General features: G+C 48.2%; 1 protein-coding gene across 1 annotated transcript; it reads right to left on the bottom strand.

Annotated features, from left to right (window-relative positions):
* Positions 1–2,016: 2,016 nt before the first annotated feature.
* Positions 2,017–24,588, bottom strand: Ifnlr1 (interferon, lambda receptor 1). The gene is given in 7 exon segments (NM_001191868.2): positions 2,017–5,105; positions 5,836–5,966; positions 6,257–6,416; positions 9,774–9,919; positions 12,345–12,523; positions 20,262–20,385; positions 24,192–24,588. Coding segments are annotated over 7 exon segments (1,590 nt in total). The 5' UTR covers positions 24,250–24,588; the 3' UTR covers positions 2,017–4,313.
* Positions 24,589–24,865: the final 277 nt, after the last annotated feature.

Raw genomic sequence — 24,865 nt, 5'->3', positions numbered from 1 at the left:
ACTTGAGCATCTTAGGGAAGGTACCTGATAGGACTGACCCCTCTCTGCAGAAGACTTTGTCATCTAACATGGTTAATCCCTGATCTCAGGTCGCTGGAGTAGGCCTGGTGGGTTGTTTGTTTTCCTTTTGAAACCACAGGTTCTCTCTCAGGATGGTGTGTCGACATATGATTTCTTTGCAGCTGATTCGTAGGCCATTGGAAATCACCATCTCCCTGGGCACTGCTAAACTGCCAATCCAGCAGCTGGATTTGAGGCTTGGGAGAGCTGCGAGCGTCTCCTAAGGCAGGGCTGCCCAGCTCTCAGGCAGCATGCTTTAGAAGTGGCTGTTTCCCCGTCTCCCCATTGGGGGCGGTTCCGCTCACTTCTTCCGGCCACTCTTCTTTTTGGCCCTCTCTTTGTGACTTTCTGAAGCTCTTCTTCTATTTCTGTCTGGAATAAAATCTGGTTTGTTTTTTTTTTTTTCTTATTCTGACTCTCCTCCCTTCTAGTCAGCATTTTACCTAGGGGTCTTATTATTTCCTTCATTTATTTATTCAGTGTCAAATGTTCACTCTGGGCCAAGTGCCGGAGCCTGGATGTAGCGTCCATTTATCCTTTCTTGTCAGAGCAGTGGTTGAGGCTTCTCTGGCAGTCCCGCCATCCCACCACCGTCCAGCAGGTGGCAGCACACAAGCCCAGGAGCCGTTGAGGGGCATCTGTCCTGCCTTCACACGGTCTCATTACATGACAGTCAAGTGAGTCACAGACTCCTGAGCCTGCCCACAGACTGCGCTGCCCCCTGCCTGTGCCTGTCATTTGGAAAGACATTGGATAAACTAGCACACAGGGAGACGGCTCAGAGGTGAAGAGCACTGGCTGCTCTTGCAGAGGACCTAGGTTCAGCTTCCTGCACCCACATGGCAGCTCCAGTTTCAGGGAATCTGACGCCCTCTTCTGCCCTCTGTGGTACCAGGCGCATTATGGCTTCTCCCTCCAGGGACTGCATCCCTGCTCTAGGCTGAGATGTCCCACCTCTCAGAGTAGGAAGCACACACTCGAGGGAAGACATTGTGGCACCTGTCACCGGCCTCACTGAATTGCAGAGACTTGGATCTGCTCAACCTGTGTCTGGGGTCTGGCCGGCAGCAGTCTACATGTGACAACTGTAGGCGCAGTACCACATAATCACGACATGTCCCCAGGAGTGTCACTGGAGGCTGGACACCCTCCCTAGTGAAGAGCTGCTGCTGCTGTTGCAAGGCTGGCCACGCCAAGACATCTGAACCGCTGTCTCCATCGAGTGAGCTCCCAGTGTGAGCAAATTCCAGCCTCACCACAGCAGGTAGCACCAAAGACCCAGACCCCCGGACCCCCAGACCCCCGGACCCACGGACCCACGGACCCACAGCGCTCACTCTTCTCACACTGCCTATGTGGATCCCAACAGCATGTGTATAAGAGACAGCCTGGTGGTTCGGCTTGTCACTTCAACAACTCCGGAAGAGAGGCAGGAAGAAACAAGTTCAAGATTGGCCCCGGGCAGTACCATGAGTTCAAAGCCAGCACGGCCAACTTAGTGAGACCGGGTCTCAAAAATAAGAAGTGGAGGCCAAAGGCAAACCCACCAGCCTGAGTTCAGTTGCTGAAGGCCACATGGCAGCTCCCCACCCCAAGCTGGGGATACAGCTCAGTGGTACAGAACTTACATAGCGCAGGTAAGACCCCAGGTTCAAAACCAAACCAAAGGCAACGTTCACATAGCATGAGTCACCCCAGCTCCTGTCCTTGCAGAGCACCAAATCTGACGGGCCAGACACGGACATCAGAAGACTCCCCAGGGATGTGGAGGCCCCATCTCCAGGATCAGGGACCTGATTGTTATGTTGAATGGCTGGCCTCCTTCTCCCTGCCCTGATCGTCCTACTTCCTTATGGTGTCCTCTGGAAACTGTGTGCCCCAGACCCCTTTCTCCGTGTCTCCTTTTGGGGGCACAATTTTAGATCCCTGTATTCCAAACAAATGAGTGGACATTAGTTTTCTCTAAAAATAGATCTCTTTATTTAAGGTTTTGGGTATTATATGCCAGCTGATATTATTGTTTAAATAGGGTATAAAATACAGTGCAAAATTCAACAAAAATACAAATATGCAAGAAAGGTAATATAAACAAGTAAGAAAGATGTATGGCCTCAGTGTACTGATGCTGCCCACCACTGCAAATCCAGTCAGTCACTTTGACCTTGTTATCCTTGAGGTGCCCAGAGACTGTCGCCCAGGGCTGCTTACATATAAGTTAAGTGCTGAGCACACACTAGGAACTTCTGGGTTGTTCCTCCTGCCCTTTCCATGGGCTTCCCACAGTCTTTTGTCAATGACCTAATGGCTGAAAGGAGCTGGGATTTAGAATGACAAGAAGGCTCGATCAGAAAGTAAACTTTGGGAAACATTGTAAACAGTAAGGTGAACTATCGGAGAGTAAGCTTGGAAGGCGAGGCCAAGGCTGTCACAGTTGGAAGGATTTCTGACAAAGCCTCTGTGGCGCAGCTCAGCTGGGTCTCAGAAAGGCCACTGGCTGGGCTGGGACATTTCCTGGAGCTGCTCCAGTGCTATGACCGTCCTCAAGCATGTGCATTTGGTCTGCTTCTGGGCTCAGGGATGTGGTCAAGCATCACTGCAGGGAAACCCCAGTGAGGTAGGAGGTAGGTGTGTGTGTGTGTGTGTCACAAAGACCTCCTGTCAGTTTGATGACTGTGGGAACTCTTGGGGACACACATATTAAGTCACTAGGGCTGCCTTGCCAGGTGACTTAAAGGTTTGTTTGAAATGATACAGGTATGTATTGAGGACAGTGCTTTAGGGTTTTGTTACCTGTGAACCCCACTCAAGACACCATCTGTGCAAAGCCATTGTCTGTGTATTAACTCAGTGAGGCCACTCCCACTGAAGGGGGAAGATCCTGGAGCCCCAAAGGCCTTTGAGAATGAGCTAGAGAACCCTCGAATCAGATGCCCTTAAGATGGTGTTTCTCAACCTCCATGTAGGTCATGACCCCTTTAGGGGTCCAATGATCTTTTCACAGTGGTCACCTAAGACCACTGGAAAACACAGATATTTACATTGTGATTCATAACAGTAGCAAAACTCCAGGTATGAAGTATTAATGAAATAATTTTATGACTGGGGGGGGTCACCATACCATGAAGAACTGTTTATGGCTGGCAGTGTTAGGAAGGTTGAAAACTTCTGCCTTATGGGGTACCCTCACACGAGTTCTGTAAGGTTGTGGCTTTGTACCAGCCTCAGAGCCGCACAGCTCCGTGAGTAAAGCAGTTGTGAGCTCTCTTCTGCATCATGGACTGTTGAGGTCCTCAGCCACAAACACATTGGTTCTGAGTGACACCTGCAGACCAAGGACACATATCGCGCGCGCACCCCCAAAAGGACAGTCGTCTATTTCTAAAAGACACTAGCTTCTCAGATACTAGGACCTCATCATGACCAAAACAGATAAAAACAAATAAACAAACAAACAATCAAACACCCAAAAAACTTAAACCCTGTTACAATGGCATTCGAAAAGGACACCGGGCCAGGAGTGCAATTTCTGCCCTGACCAATGTCGACCCTGGAAGGTGAACTATGTTTGAGAAAGAAGCAAAGTTGGTCAGGCTGTAGTTTCAGGGAGCTCCTGACTAGAAGGTGACAAGGAAGAAATGGGGTGACCTAGAGGGTGGACAGGTTGGAGGGTAGGTATTTTGTTACTCCTGGCTTAGGGGTTGCTGGTGAGAGGTGCCTGGGGTCTCTCAGGAGTCTGGACTGATGAGTTTTAGTTCGTAGTCAGTACACATGACATTGGTGGCCCCCTGTCACCCATTACCTGAAAACTCCTCGAACCCTCACCATATCCATGTGACAGCTGCAGAAGGGGAAACTGAGGCTCAGAGGTTAAGAGTCTCTTGCTCAGTGACTGCCAGAAACGGCAGAGCAGTGATTTGGACCAAGGCCTGTTTTGTGCAATGCTGTGTGTGACTTATGGACTAGGGCGTGTCAGTCCTTGGTGTCCACAGCCACCCGGCTTCACCTGCTTCATTTTGTCCGAGGGTGATTTTTCCATTAGACCTGTCATCCCAGGGACAGTGGGCAGACTGGAATTCAACTAGTCTCTGACCACAGCTCCATCCCGCTCACAGGTCACCTACAGCAGGTGGCATCTTACAAAATGACAAGGTGCCATAAAGATCCATAAAGAAGGGCCAGGACCTTGGCTACCATTCAAAGGGACACAGCTCTTGGAGGTGCCTCTGGTCCATGGATGGACCACCGGGGCCATCTCACCTGACCATGTAATCTCCCAGCATCCCACCCCTGACGTCTGTCCTCTGCGGGCTTGAAGCATCCCAACAGCTGGTGTTGCTGTCCTTAAGGTCTGATTCCCAGTCTTCTTCCTCTTCCTCTTCCTCCTCCTCCTCTTCCTCTTCTTCTTCCTCTTCCTCTGGATTGCTGTCCCAGCAGAAAGTCAGTGTCTGAAGAGAAACTGGGGGCTCCACAGGAGCCAGATCTCTCTTTGGGGATAAGGTACCCCATATTCTCCAACCGGAGAGGTCATCTTTCAGAAGCTCTTCCACAGTGCCCAAGTCCTCAGAAAATTCCAGGCATGGGAGAGGCCCCTGGTGCCCATCCCCATGAGGCTCCTGATCTGGCTTCTTCTGGTCCAAACAGCTGGAAGATCCAGCTTCATCTTTATAAGAGGAGTCCCCTGAGGAGACCCCTGTGCTGGACCAGCTCCCACCTGAAGAGTCCCATGCAGACGAGCCTTCGCTCCCAACTGAATCCACCCCAGATTCATCTGCCTCTGAGTGCTCCGTAACCTGGAGCTTCTCCCTCACGAAGAGGGGCCGTTCCAGGTAGGGCTGGATGCTGTCACCGTCGTCGTCTGTGTCCTCGTCTTCATCCTCAGTACTGTCTTTTTCTGATCCTGCCTGCAGTGTGGCTGGGCCTCTGACCCGAGGGACTGGTCTGGTCCTTATGGTCAGTTCCTTCTGGGGACAGAGGATCAAGTCACCTGAGAACTCAGGTCCACTGGGCTGAAAGGTCGCCACTGGGTGTCTGTTTTCAGAAAAGTCCTGATGTAAGACAGAGAGGGGAGAGAAAGGTGAGTCCGGCTTCTCGAAGCATGACTGGTTGAAAATCTGGGGTACCCCCCTAGCAATAATAGTCCACATGGGTTGAAGTGGAAGTTGCTTCTTTGGGAGGAGTTTCCAGGAAACACCAGGGCCAAGCGCAGCAGGGGTAGGGGTGGGGGCTGGGAGGTAGGGGCTGTACAGCCTTTGAAACTACTCCCTGCTGTGGTGCTATGGTCCAGGGACAGCCCCCTGTAGTCCAGCCTCTCTCTGACTTCTCTAGGCCTCTCCCCTCCCCCAGCTAGCTCATGGCTCTGAAAGAGGATTTAGCCTGGAGACGCTCCGCTTTGATCAAGCTGTAAACCAAGCATTTGCAGCCTTAAATGATGCTCCTGTCTGTACCACCTCCCAGCCCACACGCTCTGGTCCTCTCTGCTGGGACTCAGGGCCCTGTGTTCCTCTTTCCACCTGACAAAGCCTTAGCAGAAGGTGAAGTGATTCCACGGAAGGGGACTTAGGTACTTCTCCTTGGGAGGTAGCTTTGCCTGTTGGACTTGGCTAAAGGCATCCACCCCCAGAGGTGGGGATCGAGACACCAAGGCAAGATGGCCGATGATGCTACAGTCTGGGCCAGTTCGTTATTCTGTCTGAAGCACTGGAAACTCAGCCCTACTTCCTGCTATTCAACACCTCACTTCTATATACCACGTCATGCTTTCCGGATATGCCATACCAGTGCCTGGGGCATCTTCACCCACTGAAACCAGGGGTTCCCATCCATTTTCTTCCATGCCGTACCCGCTGCAGCCGCTGCTATCAGTAGAAGCAAGAGTAAGGGCACCGCCAGGACAGCCCTGTTGGCCCCTAGGGAGGAGAGAACACAGAAACTGCAGACGGAACAATGGCCCGGTCCCTCAGTGTACCAAGAGCTTCCGGTGACCGTCCTGTTCACTCTTAGGAGAATAAGACCATTCTAGCGGAAGCCAAGCCGCAAAGAGGTTATGTAAACTACCCCAAAACATACAGTGGTAGGGCTGGGATTTCCATCTGTAAACCTGTCTCTCAGTTTATCCTTTCAACCATTCGATTATGAAACTTCTGATGTCCCTGGGTGGTGGGGGTCAGTCCTCACCCTAGTGCTACTTTGCACCCACCTGGGGCCGCTAGGAAGATGCAGCTGGGCTCAGAGAACAGGCTGTACTTCGTGTGGGTTAAGGTATAGACGGTTCTGGCGCTGAAGCAGTGGCGTCCACGAGCATCTTGCTGGAGAGGAATCTTCACTGGCTGGCCATATGGAGTGTCTGGAAACAGGGTCTGTTTGGAGAAGTAAGAGGCAGTGAGCATGCGCAGAGCTGATGGCTGAGCATGCGCAGAGCTAATAGATACCCACGGCGGGTTGGCCGGGAGAGGTAGGGTAGGGACCACGCAGCTTTCATTTCTTTTACATTATAGTGCAAGCTCTAAGGGCATTTGCTACAACCTGATTTCTTCTCAGCTGAATCTCCTTGTGCAGACCGTTTGGAGTTCAAAAGTAGTACTTTGGGTCACTCCAGTGAAGCTCATCAAGACCTCGGGGCGGGGGGGATCCCCACTTCAGAGGGGTTTCTACAGGTTTCTAGCCCTCTGGCCTCCCAGTCCACTGGGAATGAGGGTCATTCAATCACTTAAGGCTCAGCGCTGCCCCGGCTAGCCAGTGCAGTACAAGGCAGGGGTAGATGGCTAGTGCGAATGGAGCTATGTCCCGAGTACAAATGCTTGTCAGTTTCCAAAGATGGAGGAAGAGAAGGCAAAACAGCTCAGAGGTTGTATTATTTCCGGGGTTGACACGACAGCGTGCTATGGGATAAAAGGCAGAAGGATCTCTAGTTCCAGACAAAATACTAAAGTCGAGCTATGTGTTACATGCCTATAATAGCAACACTTAGGAGGTGGAGGCAGGAGGATGAGGGGTTCAAGGTCATTCTTGGCTACATAACAAGTTCGAGGCCAGCCTGGGCTTTAGGAAATCCTATCTCAACTTGACCTCTCCTCCCCGCCAACAGCCAGCCTGAACATAATGGGGAACATTTAAAATGACTTGGGGGTGGATTAGTCCCCAGAGAGATGACTTAGTGAAGTCATGACGCCAAGCCGGATGACCTAAGTCAACCCCTAAGACCAGGAAGTGGAGGAGAGAACCAATTTCACAAAGTTGTCCTCTGACCTCCAGAGGCGGGCATGTATGTCACAGCTTCCACAGTCACACATCAAAATAAATATATGTAATTTGAAAGAAACGAAACGGCATACCTGGCCCTTGTTTCTGCTGGACAGTGCTAGTCAGGGAATTGACTTGTGACTGACTTACAAAGATTATGTGTATTTAGTCCGAGGATGATAGCATATGCCTGTAATCCCAACATTCGTTCAGGAGGCTGAGGCACGGAGATTGAGCCCGGGCTAACCTGGACTACATAATGAGTCCCAGACTTGAACAAATTGTGTTGATGGGGCGCAGTGTGATGTTTTAATATTCGAGAGATTCTGGAAGGCAGAAAGCACTTTGCGTTCCCATCCCTAGGGTTAGAGTTGAGAATGTAAATGAGTAACAGCTACTGCTAGGCCAATTCTACCCCACGGCCTGATTTCATAACGGGAAGAACCCCGCAAGACGTGCTTTCGTCCAGATCGTCCACCAGTGGCTACTTTTGAGTTACAGCCTCAGACCCTGGAGTCACAGTGGTAAACACACTGACGATGCTTTAATCTGCCATGCATGAGTATTCAGGCCTGTTCCTGCTGGATGCCTGACGCGGGCGAAGCTGGGTGTGCAGAGAGATGTTCATGGACATCTCTGGGTGCTTTTTCTTTGCTTGGAGCTCATTTGGGTTTTCAGGGCTTTCCGTAATGAATCTGGTGACTCAACTTCCTGCAGTCCAAAATATTCCAGTCAAACTTTTACTGGAAGTGTGGGGGAGGATGAGCCGGGGAGAGGGTCAGTGAAGTGCTTCTTTCTTACTTCCTTTCTTTCTTTCTTTCTTTCTTTCTTTCTTTCTTTCTTTCTTTCTTTTTCTCAGTGAAGTGCTTTCTGTGCAAGCATGAGGACCTGAATTTGATCCCTGGCACCCACATAAAAAAAGATGGGCGTACCTGTCATCTCGTTGCTAAGGAGGTAGGGGTAGGATCATAATCTCTGGGCTTGCTGGACAGCTAGACTGGCTTGATCTAGAGCGCCTGGTTCACTAAGAGAGTAAGGTGGAGCATCAATCCTAGCACAGATCTCTTTCAAGTTTGAGGCCAACCTGGTCTACGTAACAAGTTCTGGGCCAGCCAGGACTACCTGGTGAGACTCCGTCAAAAGAAGAAGTGGAAGCATCTGATAAAGGAACCTTGCAGCTGCCATATAAAGACACACACAGACACACAGACACACACATATACACACATACATATTATACACACACACATACACATATACACACATATACATATATACACACATATACACACATACATATTACACACACATATACACACACATACACACACATACACACACATACATACACATACACACACATACATACACTACACACATACATATTACACACACATATACACACACACATACACACACATACACACATACATATACATACATACACATACACACATACATATACACACACACATATACACACACATACACACACATACACACACATACATACACATACACACATACATATACACACATACATATTATACACACACATATACACACATACATATTATACACACACACATACACATATACACACATATACACACATACATATTACACACACATATACACACACATACACACACATACACACACATACATACACATACACACACATACATACACTACACACATACATATTACACACACATATACACACACACATACACACACATACACACATACATATACATACATACACATACACACATACATATACACACACACATATACACACACATACACACACATACACACACATACATACACACACACACACACATATACACACATACATATTATACACACACACATACACATATACACACACATATACATATATACACACATATACACACATACATATTACACACACATACACACACACATACACACACATACACACACATACACACACATACATACACATACACACACATACATACACATACACACACATACATACACATACACACACATACATACACATACACACATACATACACACACATACACATACATACACATACACACATACATATACACACATATACATATACACACACATACACACATACACACACACACACACACACACACACACACACGTATATTCACTGGCACACTCCCATGCGCACATCCTCCAGCTTGTGTCTTGCCCAGGGAGGTAAGGCTCATAATTTTCAAAATGAGGTTGAAAACAATGTTGCAGTCCAGGCCTGTTCCTTGAAGGGCAAAGCCTGATGCTTCCTCTCTGGCTGCATGGGATGTTGTGGGGCTGTGGGTGTTGCACACCATTAAGGGCTGACTGGAGTCAAAAACTGTGGAAGGCCTCTGGGAGGGAAGTCCAGGAGGCAGTGTCTGAAGCGGGGAGGAGACCCAGCACGGGACCGCACAGGCGTTCCTACCTTGCTTCTCAGGTCCTCCTTCCAGAACTCCACCTGGTACTTCAGTTCCAGTGACCGAGGCATGCAGGGTGGCAGCTGGTAGGTAGCGTTGACACTTAGGATCTTCTCCTTCTGGGTGAGCACCAGGGTGGGTGGGGCTAGCTCCACTGCCAGAAACAGAATCAAACCAGTCAGACTGCCCTGGGGGCCCAGTCCCTATTCTTCTGCCTCTGTCCGGTTCAGAGAGCATCCCATTAGCATTTTTTAAATATCGTCTGTGCTGGAGGTCCTCATAGCCCTTTTATCTGCCTTTCACTAACCCCGGGAGGGAAGCATCACAGTCCGACTAAGTGTGTGCATGTGTATGTGTGGGTGAGCATGCCTGTGAGTCCCTGTGCAGAGGTCAAAGGTGAGAGGTCAGAGTATGCTTGTCATCTTCCGTTGAACTCAGCCATATGTCTTGAGTCAGGGTCTCTCACTGAGCCTGGGGCTCACTGAAGCATTTGACTTCTGAGCTCTCTCTCAAGCCTTCACCAACTCCATTTTTTAAAAATAAAACAAGACCCTAGACCAGTGATTCTCAGCCTTCCTAATGCTGTGACCCTTTAATACAGTTCCTCATGCTGTGGTGACCCATGTAAAAAATTTTTTTGCTACTGTTATGAATAGTAATATAAATATCTGATATATAGGATATCTGATATGTGACCCCATAGAGGGGGTCATGGTTCACCGGTTGAGAACTACTAGAGGCCTAGTCTATTGCCAGGATATATTGTTAGTAGTGGGTGGATGTTGGATGGGAGTCTGGGTTCTTCTGATTTTGTCAAGTGTAGGTAGGGAAGGGTGGTCATAAGGGACTGTGAATACCAAACGGTAACCTCTCAAAACTTCGTTCTGTCTCTTGCTGTCCCAGAGAGATGAAAGATGGGGGTGGGGAGGGGTTGGGGATTTAGCTCAGTGGTAGAGCGCTTGCCTAGGAAGCGCAAGGCCCTGAGTTCGGTCCCCAGCTCCGGGAAAAGAAAAAAAAAAAAAAAAAAAGAAGAATGCGTTTAAAAAAAAAAAAAAGATGGGGGTGGGGAGATGGGTTAGTCAAAGATGCCCAGGGAAAGCCACCCAGCACAATGTACGTAGATATAACACCAGGTGTCCCCCAGGGGTGGCTCTCCAAGCAGTGACAGGAGAGCCATCACTCTTGAGGGCTCATAGATCTACAGAAACATTGACATCTGATCTTTTGTGTGTGAAATCAAAGAGAGCTGTCGACTTCATTCCTGCTGACCAGGGAGAGGCTGGCAAAACTCCTTGGCGGCAGATGCTTGTGGCCCATGGTGGAGAAGGAAGCCTGCCTTGGAAGTGGGAACTCCTAGAAGCGGGATCTCAAAGGTCTTTGCTGGGAGTCAAGGAGAACTGTCCCAGAAAGTCAGCGTGAGTGGCATTTGTTTGCTCGGCTGGATTTACAGCCGCTTTGGACCAAAGCCCTGGTCTTCTCTTAGTGTTACTTTCCACTCCTGCATCTTATACAGGGAACAGAGATGGCTTCCCTCAGCCTCACCAGCTCATAGGTGGAGAGGAACTGTGCCCAGAAGCCAGACTGAGTGTACTACACCAAAGCTACCTGACACTCTGTTTCAGATACTGCCAGGGAGATTTTGGAACTTGAGTTGATGTTGCAATAACAGGCAACTTTGGGGGACCTTGACATGGGGTCCTTTAATTAATTCTGTGCTTGCAAAAGCTGTGAATTTGGGGCTGAGAAGAAAGCCCACGGTAGGCTTCTGTCCCTGTCCCTGGATGGGGCCAGCCTGCTGTTGTCATGGTTGAATGGATAAAGAATTTTTGGTTAAGGTTTAGAGCCATAAAATGGTGTGTTTACCCTTGGACATGTGGATGGGCCAGAGCCTTTGAGAGCAGAGGACAGGGTGATGAGATGCTAGATGTGACCAGGACCCATTTGTGTCACTTCCGGTTTGAGGAAGGGTGGTAGGGTCATGAGGAGAAACAGATATTCTCAGCAGCTTGGAGAGGCTCCTAGCTGATAAGAAATGAGGGATCAGGGTCCTCAGCCTGGCACTCTGACTGAGCTCATAAATCCATTCTGCCCTGGACGTCTATGGTGAGACCCAGGCGGAGGGGCAGTTGGACTCCCTGGATCTCTCGTCTGGAAAAGCCAGTCTGACCTATTTGGCAAGTTCCAGGTCAGTGAGAGATCCTATCTGGGAAAAAAAAGTGGGACGTGCCTGAGGAATGACCCCTGCAAGCACACAGGCATGCATGTGCACACACACGAACACATATTCGCACATATTAACACACACATGGTTGTTTTGCTGTCCAATGTTCTCACTCAGCCTCTTTATAAAAAAGGACCTACTTTCAATATTTATTTTATTTTGTGTATGTATGTATGTATGTATATATATGCGTGTGTATATATATATATATATGTGTGTGTATGTATATAGAGTGCCAGTAGCAAAGGAGGCCAGAAGAAGGTGTCAAATCCCCTAGAACTGGAGTAATAGTCAACCGCCTGTCATGGGTACCGGGAACAAAGGTTTGTCTTCTGCAAGAGTAACAAGTACTCCTTACCATCAAAAATGTATTCCAGGTACCTGGACTCCACCCATGGGGACTTCACATGGGCAGAAGCTGCCTGTACTCGACCTTTGAACTTGATGTACAGGTCCTGTTTCTTCAGGCACATCATGGGACACACCAGAGTACTGATGCCCGCACAATGCTCTACTCTTCGCCAATGATTGTTATAGCTGAGGTGGGGAGACAGAGAGAATGTGTCATGGTTAGAGGACCTCCCAAATATATACCCTCCCCTTCAGCCAGATGCCACTGGTCCATCTGCTCAGCCACGCAGCCATTGGCAGACAAGTGTGGAGGGGAATCCTGCCTCTCCCCTCTCTATCTCTGGGTCCTTCCGTGGGGTACTTCCCCTCAAACCCAGTTTCCTATCTGCAGTTCTCCTCACAAGGCTTTCATGGAACCACTGTCACTTATCTAAGTGGATATTTTCTGTTGATTTCCTCAGGCATCGGTAGACCGCCTGTTGTATGCTAGAGGCCATGCTGGGTACTGAACGGGATATCAGAGGGGAACCTATAGGGCTTCATTGGACTGCAACACCTACAGAACACGGAGGTCAAAGAAGTGATCTATATCCAGGCATCTGTCCCAGCCTCCTGACAAATGAGTTCTTGCCTCCTCAAGTTACTCATAGCTGATGGGAGGGAACAAGGGACAGTCATCACACCCAACAAGACAAACTCAGCAGCTAGTAGATGCAGTGATAAAATGATAAAAAAAATGGAGTCACTGCTTCTAAAGGGAGGCTCAAAAAAGGCCAGAGAAATGGAACTCCCCAGTAATGAAGAAGAGGAAACTGGGTGATGGAGATGGAGTGGGAGAGCAAGAGAATGAAGGTCTGGGATGGCATGCTGGGTAGTTTTTGTCTACTTTGTACAAGCCAGGATCACCTAGGAAGAGGGAACTTCAATGGAGAAAATGCCTTCGTCAGATTGGTCCATAGAGAAGGGCATTTTCTTGACCAATGATTGATATGGGAGAGAAAAGCCCACTGTGGGCAGCGCCACTCCTCAGCAAGTGGCCCTGGGTTGTATAAGAAAACAGGCTGAGCAAGCAATGAAGTGTGATCCAGTAAGCAGCACCCCTCCATGGTCTCAGCTTCAGTTTCTGCTTCCAGGTTTCTGTCCTGCTTTGATTTCCTGTCCCAACTTCCCTTAATGACCAACTGTAATTGGGATACATAAACCAAAAATATCCTTTCCTTCTCAAGTTGCTTTTGGTCATGATGTTTATCACAGCAATGGAAAGAAAGCACACTGGGACAGATGGGAAGGAGTTGGTCATATCCAGAGAAATGCAAGAATGCCAGAGAGCCAAAACCCAGTAAGTAAGGGAGGAGGAGGACCAAGTGGATAGGGGATGAGGGGGACTGGGAAGTGGTGTTGTGTCAGGTCTTGGCTAGGATGTGAATTTATCCAAAGTGTGATGGGAAGTCACTGGACACTTGATGGAAACCACTACGGTTTGAAAGCATGTGTTCCTCCAAACAAATGTTGGCACCGAAACCCAACTTCCTGGTAATTAAGTCATGAGGACAACATAGTTCGTAAGGAGGGCTTTGTAAATATGGCTTCAGAGAGCTGCTCGGATGCTCAGTCTCTTTCTCACGTGAGGTCATAGGTTGGCCTCTCTGCCATGTGGGGACACAGTGAGAAGGCATAATCTTAGGAGTCTTTCTCCCTAGCCCCTAGAAATATGAGAAATAAATAGTTACCACCTCTCAATCACCCAGGCTAAGGCACTCTGTTAGAGCATCAGGAACAGGCTGAGGTCCACTGATGTGATTTAACCTGTGGTTTTAAGAGGTCATCCTTGGAGTTGTCAAGTTGGTTCCACAGGTAAAGGTACTTATCATACAACCCTAGCCACCTACATGCGATCCCTAGAACTCATGTAAATTTGGAAGTAGAGGCTGGGTACCGGCTACATGACTTTAATTGCAGCGCACACGCGGGCTGATGACCTCTGTGACTTGGAGGCCAACCTGGTCTACAGAGAAAGTCTCAGGCCAGCCAAGGCTAAAACAGTAAGACTCTATCTCTAAAACAAAAACCAAAACGGCCAGTTGGGAGGCAATAGCGCACTCCTTTAATCTTAAGGAAGGAGCCCTGTGTCAACAGATAAAATTAATGTAGGCCTTTGACCTCAAAAAAAAAGGGAGGGGGGAGGGGAAGGCAGGAGACGGGGAAGGAACTCAGTCTCAATGGGTAATAATAATTGTTTAAGAGTACTTTAATTGGGCTGGAGAGATGGCTCAGTGGTTAAGAGCACCGACTGCTCTTCCAGAGGTCCTGAGTTCAAATCCCAGCAACCACATGGTGGCTCACAACCATCTGTAAAGAGATCTGATGCCCTCTTCTGGTGTGTCTGAAGACAGCTACAGTGTACTCATCATATATAAAATGAATAAATAAAAAAAAAGAGTACTTTAATTGTTTTCAGTTGTGCTAATCATCAAAATGTAGGTGATATTGCAAATCACCCGTGCGAGAGGTCAAAATAAACCAGGTCTAAAGAAAGAGGAGGCTTTCAAGTTGAATCAATCTATATTTTTGGCGATTTGGGGTTGCCGAACCCAGGACATGCTAATTTGGGAGAGAGGCTCTGTATTTGTGGTAACAGGCAAGAAGAAAAGGCTTTGGATCCCTTCCAGAGTAATGTGGATGAGATACGATAGGGGAAGACCCACTAAGGGTCTTGATTACAGGCAGGAAAGAAAAACTCAAGAAGACCAGGTGACATGCTATGCTGATCCCACCACAGGGGACCAGCCCTGAAATTGGCTCAGACGTAAACCAGTCAAAACTTCAGCTAAAATCAGCCAAGAGATCTTGTTGGTCACGGAATCCTTAAGATTCATCATATCACACCGCATGCATGAAGATTTATTACAATCGGTCATTGACCAAATGAACTCATAAAAAAGACACCTGCTCAAACAAGGAGTGAAAAATGTATCTTTAAGTGATCTATGCACCTTGTGCAATTCATACAAATATCTCTATGATACTAAAAAATTTGGTGACAGGATTCATATGTTGCAGAACGAAACACCAAGACGCAGCTCTGACAAGATCCGTCCTTGGGGATGCTGACATGACCCGCTCGCCCAGCTCCCTTCTCCCTGCAGCCGTTTCCAGAGACTTGCTTCCAGAACAGCTCCAGGATCAGCTACTGGTTCCCAATGACCTTGGTTCATCCAGCCTTTCAGACGGATCCAGTCAGAACTTCAATCAAGCCCTGAACTTTCTAAGAATGCAAACACTAGATAACAAATGCTAAAGCTAGCTTTCTTAAGTCTAACCAACTTGTCCAACTTTTCTAACCCTTCTTACCCCTTAAAAAGTTTATATATATATGTATATATGTATATACATATACATATATATATGTAAACACACACACACACATACACATTATCCCTATTTAGCAGGAAGAAGCCATGGAGAGTCATCACCCCTATTCTTTAGTTTTGGGTGTCTTATAAATTTATGGTTTATGTTTATGCTTATTTTATAAATTATAGATAGTCATTTTAAGGGATAATCTGGGGATGGTTATAATTTTGGAGAGGGAGGAAACTAAATAGAGAGCTTAGACGTGGGGATTTCTGTCCTTTCCTCTTCTCTATCCTTTCTTTCTTAGGTAAAGGGAAGGAAGTTGAAAAGGGAAAGGGGGATAGAGTACTAGTATAAGAAATTAGATATATGGGATGGATTACTAAGTTCACTCTTACACAAAACATTTTATAGCTATAATCTTACATTGGTAGAAATCTCTAAATTTTGATGCAGAATTGAGGTTATATTTTCTTACATTGGTACAGAATTTATATATTGATACAGGTTTAAAGTTTTCATTGATATAAATCGTTGAGTGTTGATACACATTTAAAATTAATTGTGACTCTTAGATAGGCATTATGCCTATGCAACTCATTCGAGAATAAAAGACTCAGACCCAGTCCTTCTATAGCTGCCATCACAAACTGTTTAGGGGGATTAAGTAACGCAAGGTAAGAGCCAGATAGCAAACTCACGGTCATATTAGACTCTGACTTAATTATGATAAATAATTAAGATAATTAGATAGCTAAGAGTAGTCGGGGTTTAACAGTTCAGATATACTATATATAGCTAGATAGTCTTTAAAAGCATCAGAGAGCCACGGAATAGGACATTTAAAATCATTTCATATATTAATAGATCTTTTGATTAGGAGATATGTCTGCTCCTGACAGTACCCCCTTCACAGCTCAAAGAAGACATTGAGCATCATAACCTCCACCTGTTGTTGCTCCTGTTGTGACGAGGTAGCTACTGGGCAAGAACGTCCCTGATTCATCTACAGACAAAACATACTGTTCAAGAAAGGACACAAGAGGCGGGATAGTCAACAGCTCAGCTCTGCCGAGACAGGGTCACTAGTCCTTCATAGTTCCTGCTTCACTTAAGATCTGTCAAAGGCGTCTGGGCCAGAAGGCTGAAGAAACATGCTACAATGTTATGAAGAATATAGGGGACTGACCAGGCAGTCAACTGTCTTTACAATTTGTTTAAATTTTGGAAACTATATGTTTTTGTGCTGCCTATATATTCAGGTAATATTTAATTCATTCTCAGATCTCTGATGAGGTTGAAGACCCCGGAATCAATTTGAGTAGCTTTTTTTTTTTTAATTAACTTGAGTATTTCTTATTTACATTTCGAGTGTTATTCCCTTTCCCGGTTTACGGGCCAACATCCCCCTAACCCCTCCCACTCCCCTTCTTTATGGGTGTTCCCCTCCCCATCCTCCCCTCATTGCCGCCCTCCCCCCAACAATCACGTTCACTGGGGGTCAATTTGAGTAGCTTAAGTGGGTACTCCTTCCTCCCTCCTCCTCCCCCTCCTCTTCTTCCTCCTCCTCCTACTTCTCCTTCTCTTCTTCCTCCTCTTCCTCTCCCCCCTCATCCTCCTCCTCCTACTTCTCCTCCTACTACTACTCCTCCTCCCCCTCCTCCTCCTCCTACTCCTCTTCTTCCTCTTCTTCTTCTCCCCCTTCCTCCCCTCCTCCTCCTCCTACTCCTCTTCTTCCTCGTCTTCCTCTCCCCCTTCCTCCTCTTCCTCCTCTTCCTACACACACACACACACACACACACACACACACACACACACACACACGATCTTTTTTTGTTGTTGTTTTGCTTTTGTGTTTTGTTTCGTTTTGACAGGGTTTATCTGTGTAGCCCTGGCTGTCATGAACTCACTCTGTAGACCAGGCTGGCCTGGAACTCACAGAGATCCGACTGTCTCTACCTCCTGAGTGCTGGGATTAAAGGTGTGTGCTGCCACCGCTTGGTTTTTGTTGTTGTTGGTGGTTTGGTTTGGATTTTGGTCTTTGGTTTGGTTTTTGGTTGCTTTTTTTTTTTTTTTTTTTTTTTTAGATGGAGCGAACTATGTAGACCAGGCTGGCCTTGAACTCACAATGATCTACCTGCCTGTGCCTCCTAAGTGCTGGGGTTAACGGCATTTGTCATCAACCTCAAGCCATAAATCTTTAAAAAGAAAGTCTGTAAAATAAAATATCTTACTGGAGGCTGCCTCACCAGGATTGCCTGGCATCTGTCACTCTCCTGATTTGACCTCTGGGAATGGGGCATGTCTCTCTCCCCCCTGTGCTGCCATTTCAGTGTAAAAGCACATGACGTCCTCTGGTTTCTGAGGTCCACCAAGGGAGAGTAACTCTCTCTCAGCAGCGTGAGTCACAGTCTTAGTCACACCCCTGATTCAGATAAAAGATGGAACTCTGGACTTTCAGCGAATGCTGGAGTAAGGAAAGTCCTTTGGGGTTATTGAGACACCAGTGGATGCCTTTTGTCTATGAGAACATGAGTTTTAGGGAATCGTGACAAAAACATGTAACATCCATTGCAAACTGATACACATCTCAAACCTGGAAACAGCCCAAAAAGTCCACTGAGGAGAAAATGGAGAAACACATTAAAGTCCAGTCACGACTGAAATGAACGCACACTTGATGTGGGTGGATTCCAGAGAGGTGGTAAGTAAAACCAGCCATGGGTACAAAAAGCCCCATTTCCTGTTTGGGGAACAGGGCCTTATGAAATTACTAAGAAAACTTTTCTGAAATTAAAAGACTTTATTTTGAAGAATAAAGCTTTTTACTTGAGACTTTGAGCACCCAAAGATGTCAGCTCAGAAGCAGTGGCAGACGTCAGCCCAGCCCTGCAAAATTGGCAGAGTCTAGGGCAGTGGTTCTCAACCTGTGGGTCTCGACCCTTTTGGGGGGAGGGGCATATCAAAAGACCTTTTCACAGGATCGCCTAAGATGCAAATATTTACATTACGATTTGTAACAGTAGCAAAATTGCAGTTATGAAGTAGCAACGGAGATAATTTTATGGTTGGGAGTCACGGCAACGTGAAGAATGGTATTAAAGGACTGCAGCATTAGGAAGGTTGAGAACCACTGTTCTAGAGCAAAGCGAACGTGTATTGGAGACTGCCCTGCAGACTTTAGGATGAAGGGAGTGGGTGGTGAATAAGTATAGGTCCTTTGAAAGCGATCCATCCTCTCCCACGGCCGCGACAACCAAGACTGTAGCATAAGGAAACATCATCAACGGGAGGAATTTAGCACAAATCCCAAAGAATCAAATGTAGGTGGGAAGTGTCAGGTTGAATGAATGCATCAGTCATTCTATCTGGACAATTACACACCTGTGTGTGTGTGTGTGTGTGTGTGTGTGTGTGTGTGTGTGTGTGTGTGTTCGTCCAAGATCGATATCGCCGTTCGACACAAAGGCCTAAAGCAACTGCTTGTTAGAGACCAGAGCAGCTACAACACAGGATCTGGTCTTTAAAACCTTCCTCTGGGTGGTTGTGTAGCTCAGTGGTTCCGAGCTTACCTAACATGCATGAGGCTCCTGGGTTTGAATCCCACCACTGGAAAGAAGGAAGGAAGGAAGGAAGGAAGGAAGGAAGGAAGGAAGGAAGCAAGGAAGGAGGGAGGGAGGGAGGGAGGGAGGGAGAAAGGAAGTAGAGAGGGAGGGAGGGACGGAAGGAGAGAAGAAAGAAGGATTTAAGTTGGGTATAGCCAATCATGACTAAAAGATGGCAGATGGGCTTTCCTTTTCTGATTCCTTCAGACTAATAAAGTAGTGGCGGCCTGGGCTTCCAAGAACATAAGAACCCTGTAGCTCTGTCTAGCTCAATGACCAGGCTCTACAAGGAGCAGGACCAGATCCTTGGCCACTCTTCACCCTCACCCATTGGCTAGAACAATCTTTTGGTGGGGCTGAGTGAAAATGCCCCTCATCGGCTCAGGCATTAGCACACTTGGTCCCTAGTTGGTGGTGATGTTTGGGGAGGTGGTGCTGCCTTGCTGGCGGAAGGACATCACTGGGGTGGCTTTGAAAGTTTCTAGCCTCTCTTCACGTTCTCTTGGAGATGTTGTCTTACAGCTTCCTATTCCAGCCCTCGCTGCCATGCTTCCTCTACTGTGGGCTCTGGACCTATATGCTGAAACAAACTCTTTCTTCCATACGTTTTCTTGGTTGTGGTGTTTTACCATAGCAACAGAAAAGTGACTAATACGGACCCCAAGTATTTCTGTCCCCTGGTGTCTTGGCCCTCACGGCTCCATTTGGGTCCTACTCCAGCTTTCCACAGAGACTCGCTCAATCTCCAGCAAGCCTGTCACCTGTGGCTCTCCATCAAGTCCCTCTCCCACCACCTCTAGCCCCTATCAAAAGCCCCTCCTCAAGGACTCGCCACAAGCCCTTCCAGTGACCCAGAGACCTTCTGAATGCTGACTCCATGGAATGCAGCTAGCCCAGGGAAACCCCTCCATTCCTCATCCACTCTCCCATATCCCCACCCACCAGCACAAAGGCTCCTCCTGTACCTTTTGTAGGTCACAAAGTAGGTCACATTCGGGGGGCTACCTAGCCCTGGGAGCCATGTCAGGTAAACAGTGAAATTCTGGGAGAGCAGTGTCACGTTTCTGGGTGGGGCTAGACGGGGCCTTCCTGTGGGAGAGAAAGAGGTCATAAAGCTTGGAGCTCTTGGCCAACCTTGGCAAAGGTGCAAACAGCCGAAGAATGAGAAGCATGACAGGTGTTCACTTCCTTGGCACCACTGAGGAAACAGCATCTGCCAGTTGCTGCATTGCAGATCCTTCCCGTCCCCAGCCCACAGTGCCACCAGAGCGGAGTTCTATGAACTCTGGCACCTGAGGGTGGGCTCCACTTGATTGCCATGGGGCAGGAGCCAATGAATGGCCCCATTCTGTTCCTGGATTCCAGAAGATTCTTGGAGCAAGCTTTCTGTTTTCCTTGTTAGGTTTTTAAACTTTGAATTTATCACTAGTGTACGTGCCTGTGCATGTGTGACATGTATGCGTGTGTGTGTGTGCATGCCATGGCACAGGGGTAGAGGTGACTCCAATGCCGGTCAGTCAGACGAGAGCCACGGAAGACTTGCCAGGATAAACAGATCTCTTCTGTAAGGGGCACCTGGTTGTCCTGTGTGTCCTGGTTTCAACTGGAAACGCCTCCCACAGGCTCGTGTTTTGAATGATCAGTCCGCAGCTCCGAGCGCCATTTTGAAAGCCTCGGAGCCCATAGGAGGTCGGAGCTGATTGGTAGAAGAGGGGTGAGCCTTTGAGCATTCTATCCAAGCCCTTGTTCCAATCCATTCTTTCTGCTTTTGGGCCCAGGCAAGCAACCTTCACCACATACTTCAGCTTCTGTAGAATAAAACCACTCTATCTGGCCTTCCTCAGTGCACTGGCCCTAGACCCTCTGGAACGCTGTCCCAACCGGTCTTTCCTCCTTTAGGTTGCTTCTACAGGAATGCTGGCACAGCAATGAAGAGGGAATTATTTCACCATGAAAACCACATTAAAAGCCCCATGGTCAGCTCCCTTGCATCACCTGCCGAGGTCCGGGCCCGATTGACATACTAACATTCCTAGGCTTAGAGAGGACACTTGCCACTCTTTTTTTTTTTTTTTTTTTTTTTTTTTTGTTCTTTTTTTCGGAGCTGGGGACCAAACCCAGGGCCTTGCGCTTCTTAGGCAAGCGCTCTACCACTGAGCTAAATCCCCAACCCCCTAACATTCCTTCCTGCTGGAATCCTAGGTTCCCTGTGAGTTCTTCGTCCACCCTCTGCACAAAGGCAAGGGTTAAAGAGACAATTACACCATGTCTGCCTCCTGCTTAACCCTTTTGCGGTTTCCATCTTTCATACTCCAAGAAAACTTCATAGCTTTTATCGGAACCTCCAAGAGGCCTTCCCAGTACGGCCCATACCTCTTGCTTGTTTCTCCTCCTTTCCAGACATGCTGGCCAGTGGCTCTTTGGGGAGCATCGTGGTTTGCTCCTTACTCTGAGCCTTCCCACATGGTGTTCCCAACATCTGTCCCTCCTCTTGGCTTCCCTCACATTCCTTTGATGGCATTCTCTGTCTGTGACACGTTCCCTGGCTATCTTTGGTCTCTGTTTATTGTTATTGTTATCTTATTATTCTCACAGATAACTAGCTATACAATTATTTACCTCCGTGCCCAGGCTTCCTGCCCTCTCTTGTCTTAAGAATAAAGTTAATACTCTCATCCAGGGGTCTAATGTCTTGTCTGGGTGGCCTGACCACCTGTGTGACATCTCCAGCAGCTCCCGTAGGCTCGCAAAGCTGCCGGTACCATCGTTTAGATGTCTTTGAACCTGGGTGTCTTAGGTTGCCTGGAGTTCAGATTCTACTCAAATGCCACTTCCTCTAGGTAGCCCGCCTTGCTACCTCTAAGAGGGGCCACTCATGATGGCAACAAAGTAATACCAGACCCTTTGTATCGGGTTGTAACTTCTGGTTGGCTGAGCTGAGCACTTCCTGAGTGTTCTAGGAGCTTCCTGAGACAGATGGGGAAACCAAGGCCCTCTTAGATACTCAAAAGCCGATTCTCAGGTCTGCCCTCTGAGCTTACTTCCTCTTCCAGTTTCTCCTGGGACTCAGCCTTATTCTATTTTTTAAAAGCTTTTTTGTTTTGTTTTGTTTTGTTTTTTGTTTTTTGTCTCTGTGTATCTGCGTAGTTCAGGCCTTGAACTTAGTTCGGGCCTTGAACTCAGAGATCCACCTGCCACTGCCTCCCTAGTGCTGGATTAAAGGCGTGTGCCACCACCACCTGGCTTGATCACCTTTTCCATTTATTTACTGTGTGTGCGACACATGCTATGGTGTACATGTGGAGGTAAAAGGTCAATTTGCAGACATTGAATCTTTCCTTCCGATGTGTAGATTCTGTCAAATGAGTGCCAGCAACGCTTACCCTCGGAGACACCTTGCCAGTCCCCTTTTGACTATAGTAGAGACAAGGGACCACTCTATTCTAGGCTAGCTCAAACGTGCCGTGATCGTCTTGTCTCAACCTCTTGGGTACTAGGATTACAAACACCTAAGCAGTTTTAACCTACGCTTCCTGTGCTCCTTTGTGTACCAGAGAACAGAAGGAAATGGTTCCATCTCCTGCCCCACGGGAGCTCATGGTCACAGGGAGAATTTAGTCACATGAGTCACCATGGAGACCCATACATTTTAGGTACCAGGCAAGATAAGTCCAGGTCTACATGATGTCTCTCAGTTCAAGCCCACACCAGGACTGCCTCCTTACCTCAGGGATTTTCAACTCAGCTGTGGGAGTCTATTTCTAGCCTGTCCTGTACCCTGAAGGTTCATGACCAAGACACTGTCTTTAAACCCGGCTTTGCTAAACTCAGTTTGCCTAGCAAGAGGCCACACTCTGTGGGTAAAAGCCCCTTAGTTTTAAGCCATCCATGAGCAGAACAGGACCAAAGTTCGAGCTTGGCCACATGGGAAAAGACACCTCACAGAGTCTTCAAAGGTTCCAGGGACTGGTGTAGCACTGTATAAAAATGTCATTCAGGTCTCAGGACAGATTACCCCCCCGGGGCAGGTGTTACCCACACCTATGTTCCTGAACCAGTTTGTGTTGGGGATGCAACATACCCTCCCACCCTACCCCCAAGACCCTCATTAACTCAAAAATACTGTTACAGAGCTGTGAGGTTGCCCAGGTCAGGGACAGCACTGGTCGTGGGCAAACCCAAGGCTCAACCTTACTCCTCTGCCCTGTGTGTGCCCCTCTGGGGTACCTCTAAGGCAGCCTCTGAAGTGCTCTGAGCCTCAGTTTCCTTCACCTAAAAATGATGACTATCTGCCTCTTAGGGTGACTGGGATGAAAACCTTAACGAAAACAGAGTGCCCAGGACAAAGAAGCAACCAGAAATAATATGGGCTTTTTATGATTATTTATTCGGTCTAAGAACCCTTCCAGCCCTTTTGACTGCATCTAAAGTATGCCCATGGGTTCTCCTCCCTGGGCAGCTGATCAGTGAAAAACTGGGGTTTTGTGCTTGGGTCCTGGCCTCGGGTATTTTGTGCCTCTGCTGTCTTATTTCTCTCTGTGAGAGACACAGAGAGAAAACGCACCGTTAAAGAGTCTCATAGCGGGGACCAGATCAACCAGAGCTGGGTCCCCAGGAGCAGGAGGGCAGTTCCTGTATGTCCCCAACTTATAAAGGCCAATCAGGTATACACTCTAGGATTCCGTCAACAAATACAGCAACCGCTTCCAGGTGTCTGTGCCTCGGTCTCCCGGCCCTGCCTGGAATAAGGAAACCCACTTCCTTCCGGCCAGGAAAGGCCGTCCAAGGACCAAGCAAACCCGCGGCGAACGCAAAGGGTCCTTGAGGCCCAGCACCAAGTCCCCTCTCCAGACCACGGGTGACACATCTTCGCTGTCCCCGCGGAACGTGCTTACCTAGGGCGCTTTGCATCAGGAACAGGAGTAGGGGCGCCCACCGGCCAGCCCGCCACATTTCGGTCCCGAGGGTCCCGGCCGCCCGCTGCCAGGCCCCTGGGCGGCAGGTGACAAGGGCGGCGGCCCAGGGAGGAGGAGCCTCCGGCGGTGCCAACGGCGGGGATTCACCTAGGGCCGCCTCGCGTCGCCGTCGTGGGTGGGGGCGGGGCTCTCAGTAACATTTTCTGTAAATCAGACAAGAAATCCAGCTCTGGGGTTCCGATGAGGAGTAAGTAATCAGCACCCAGGGTAGAGTTCGAGGTCACCGGCAGGTCTCCTGTTTTGGAGATGGAGGAAGGCACCCAGCCTGTCTTGCGAGTTTCTCACCAGAGTTTCTGCTGGAATTCCGGGCAGGCTTGTTACTGCCCGCCTACTTCGCGGTAGAGGCTTGGAGGAGGCTGTCCTAAGCCACAACGCATGCTGTGCCGCCACGAACCAGAAAGGACTTCGCTTCAGGCTTTGTTATCTATCCTCCTCGGAACAGGGGACACTTCATTCCACCACACAAAATATTCTAACTCCCACGGAAAGGAAAACTGGCTCTTTCCAAGTTAACTCTTCCTATAGGAAGTGTCGGGGCAAGGCTAGGACAACAACGTGTGTGTGTGTGTGTGTGTGTGTGTGTGTGTGTGTGT

This window comes from Rattus norvegicus, chromosome 5 (assembly GCF_021556685.1).
Source record: "Rattus norvegicus strain SHRSP/BbbUtx chromosome 5, alternate assembly SHRSP_T2T, whole genome shotgun sequence".
NCBI lineage: Eukaryota > Metazoa > Chordata > Mammalia > Rodentia > Muridae > Rattus > Rattus norvegicus.
The sequence above is the reverse complement of the archived record's forward strand: the minus strand, read 5'-3'. Positions and strand labels throughout refer to the sequence as shown.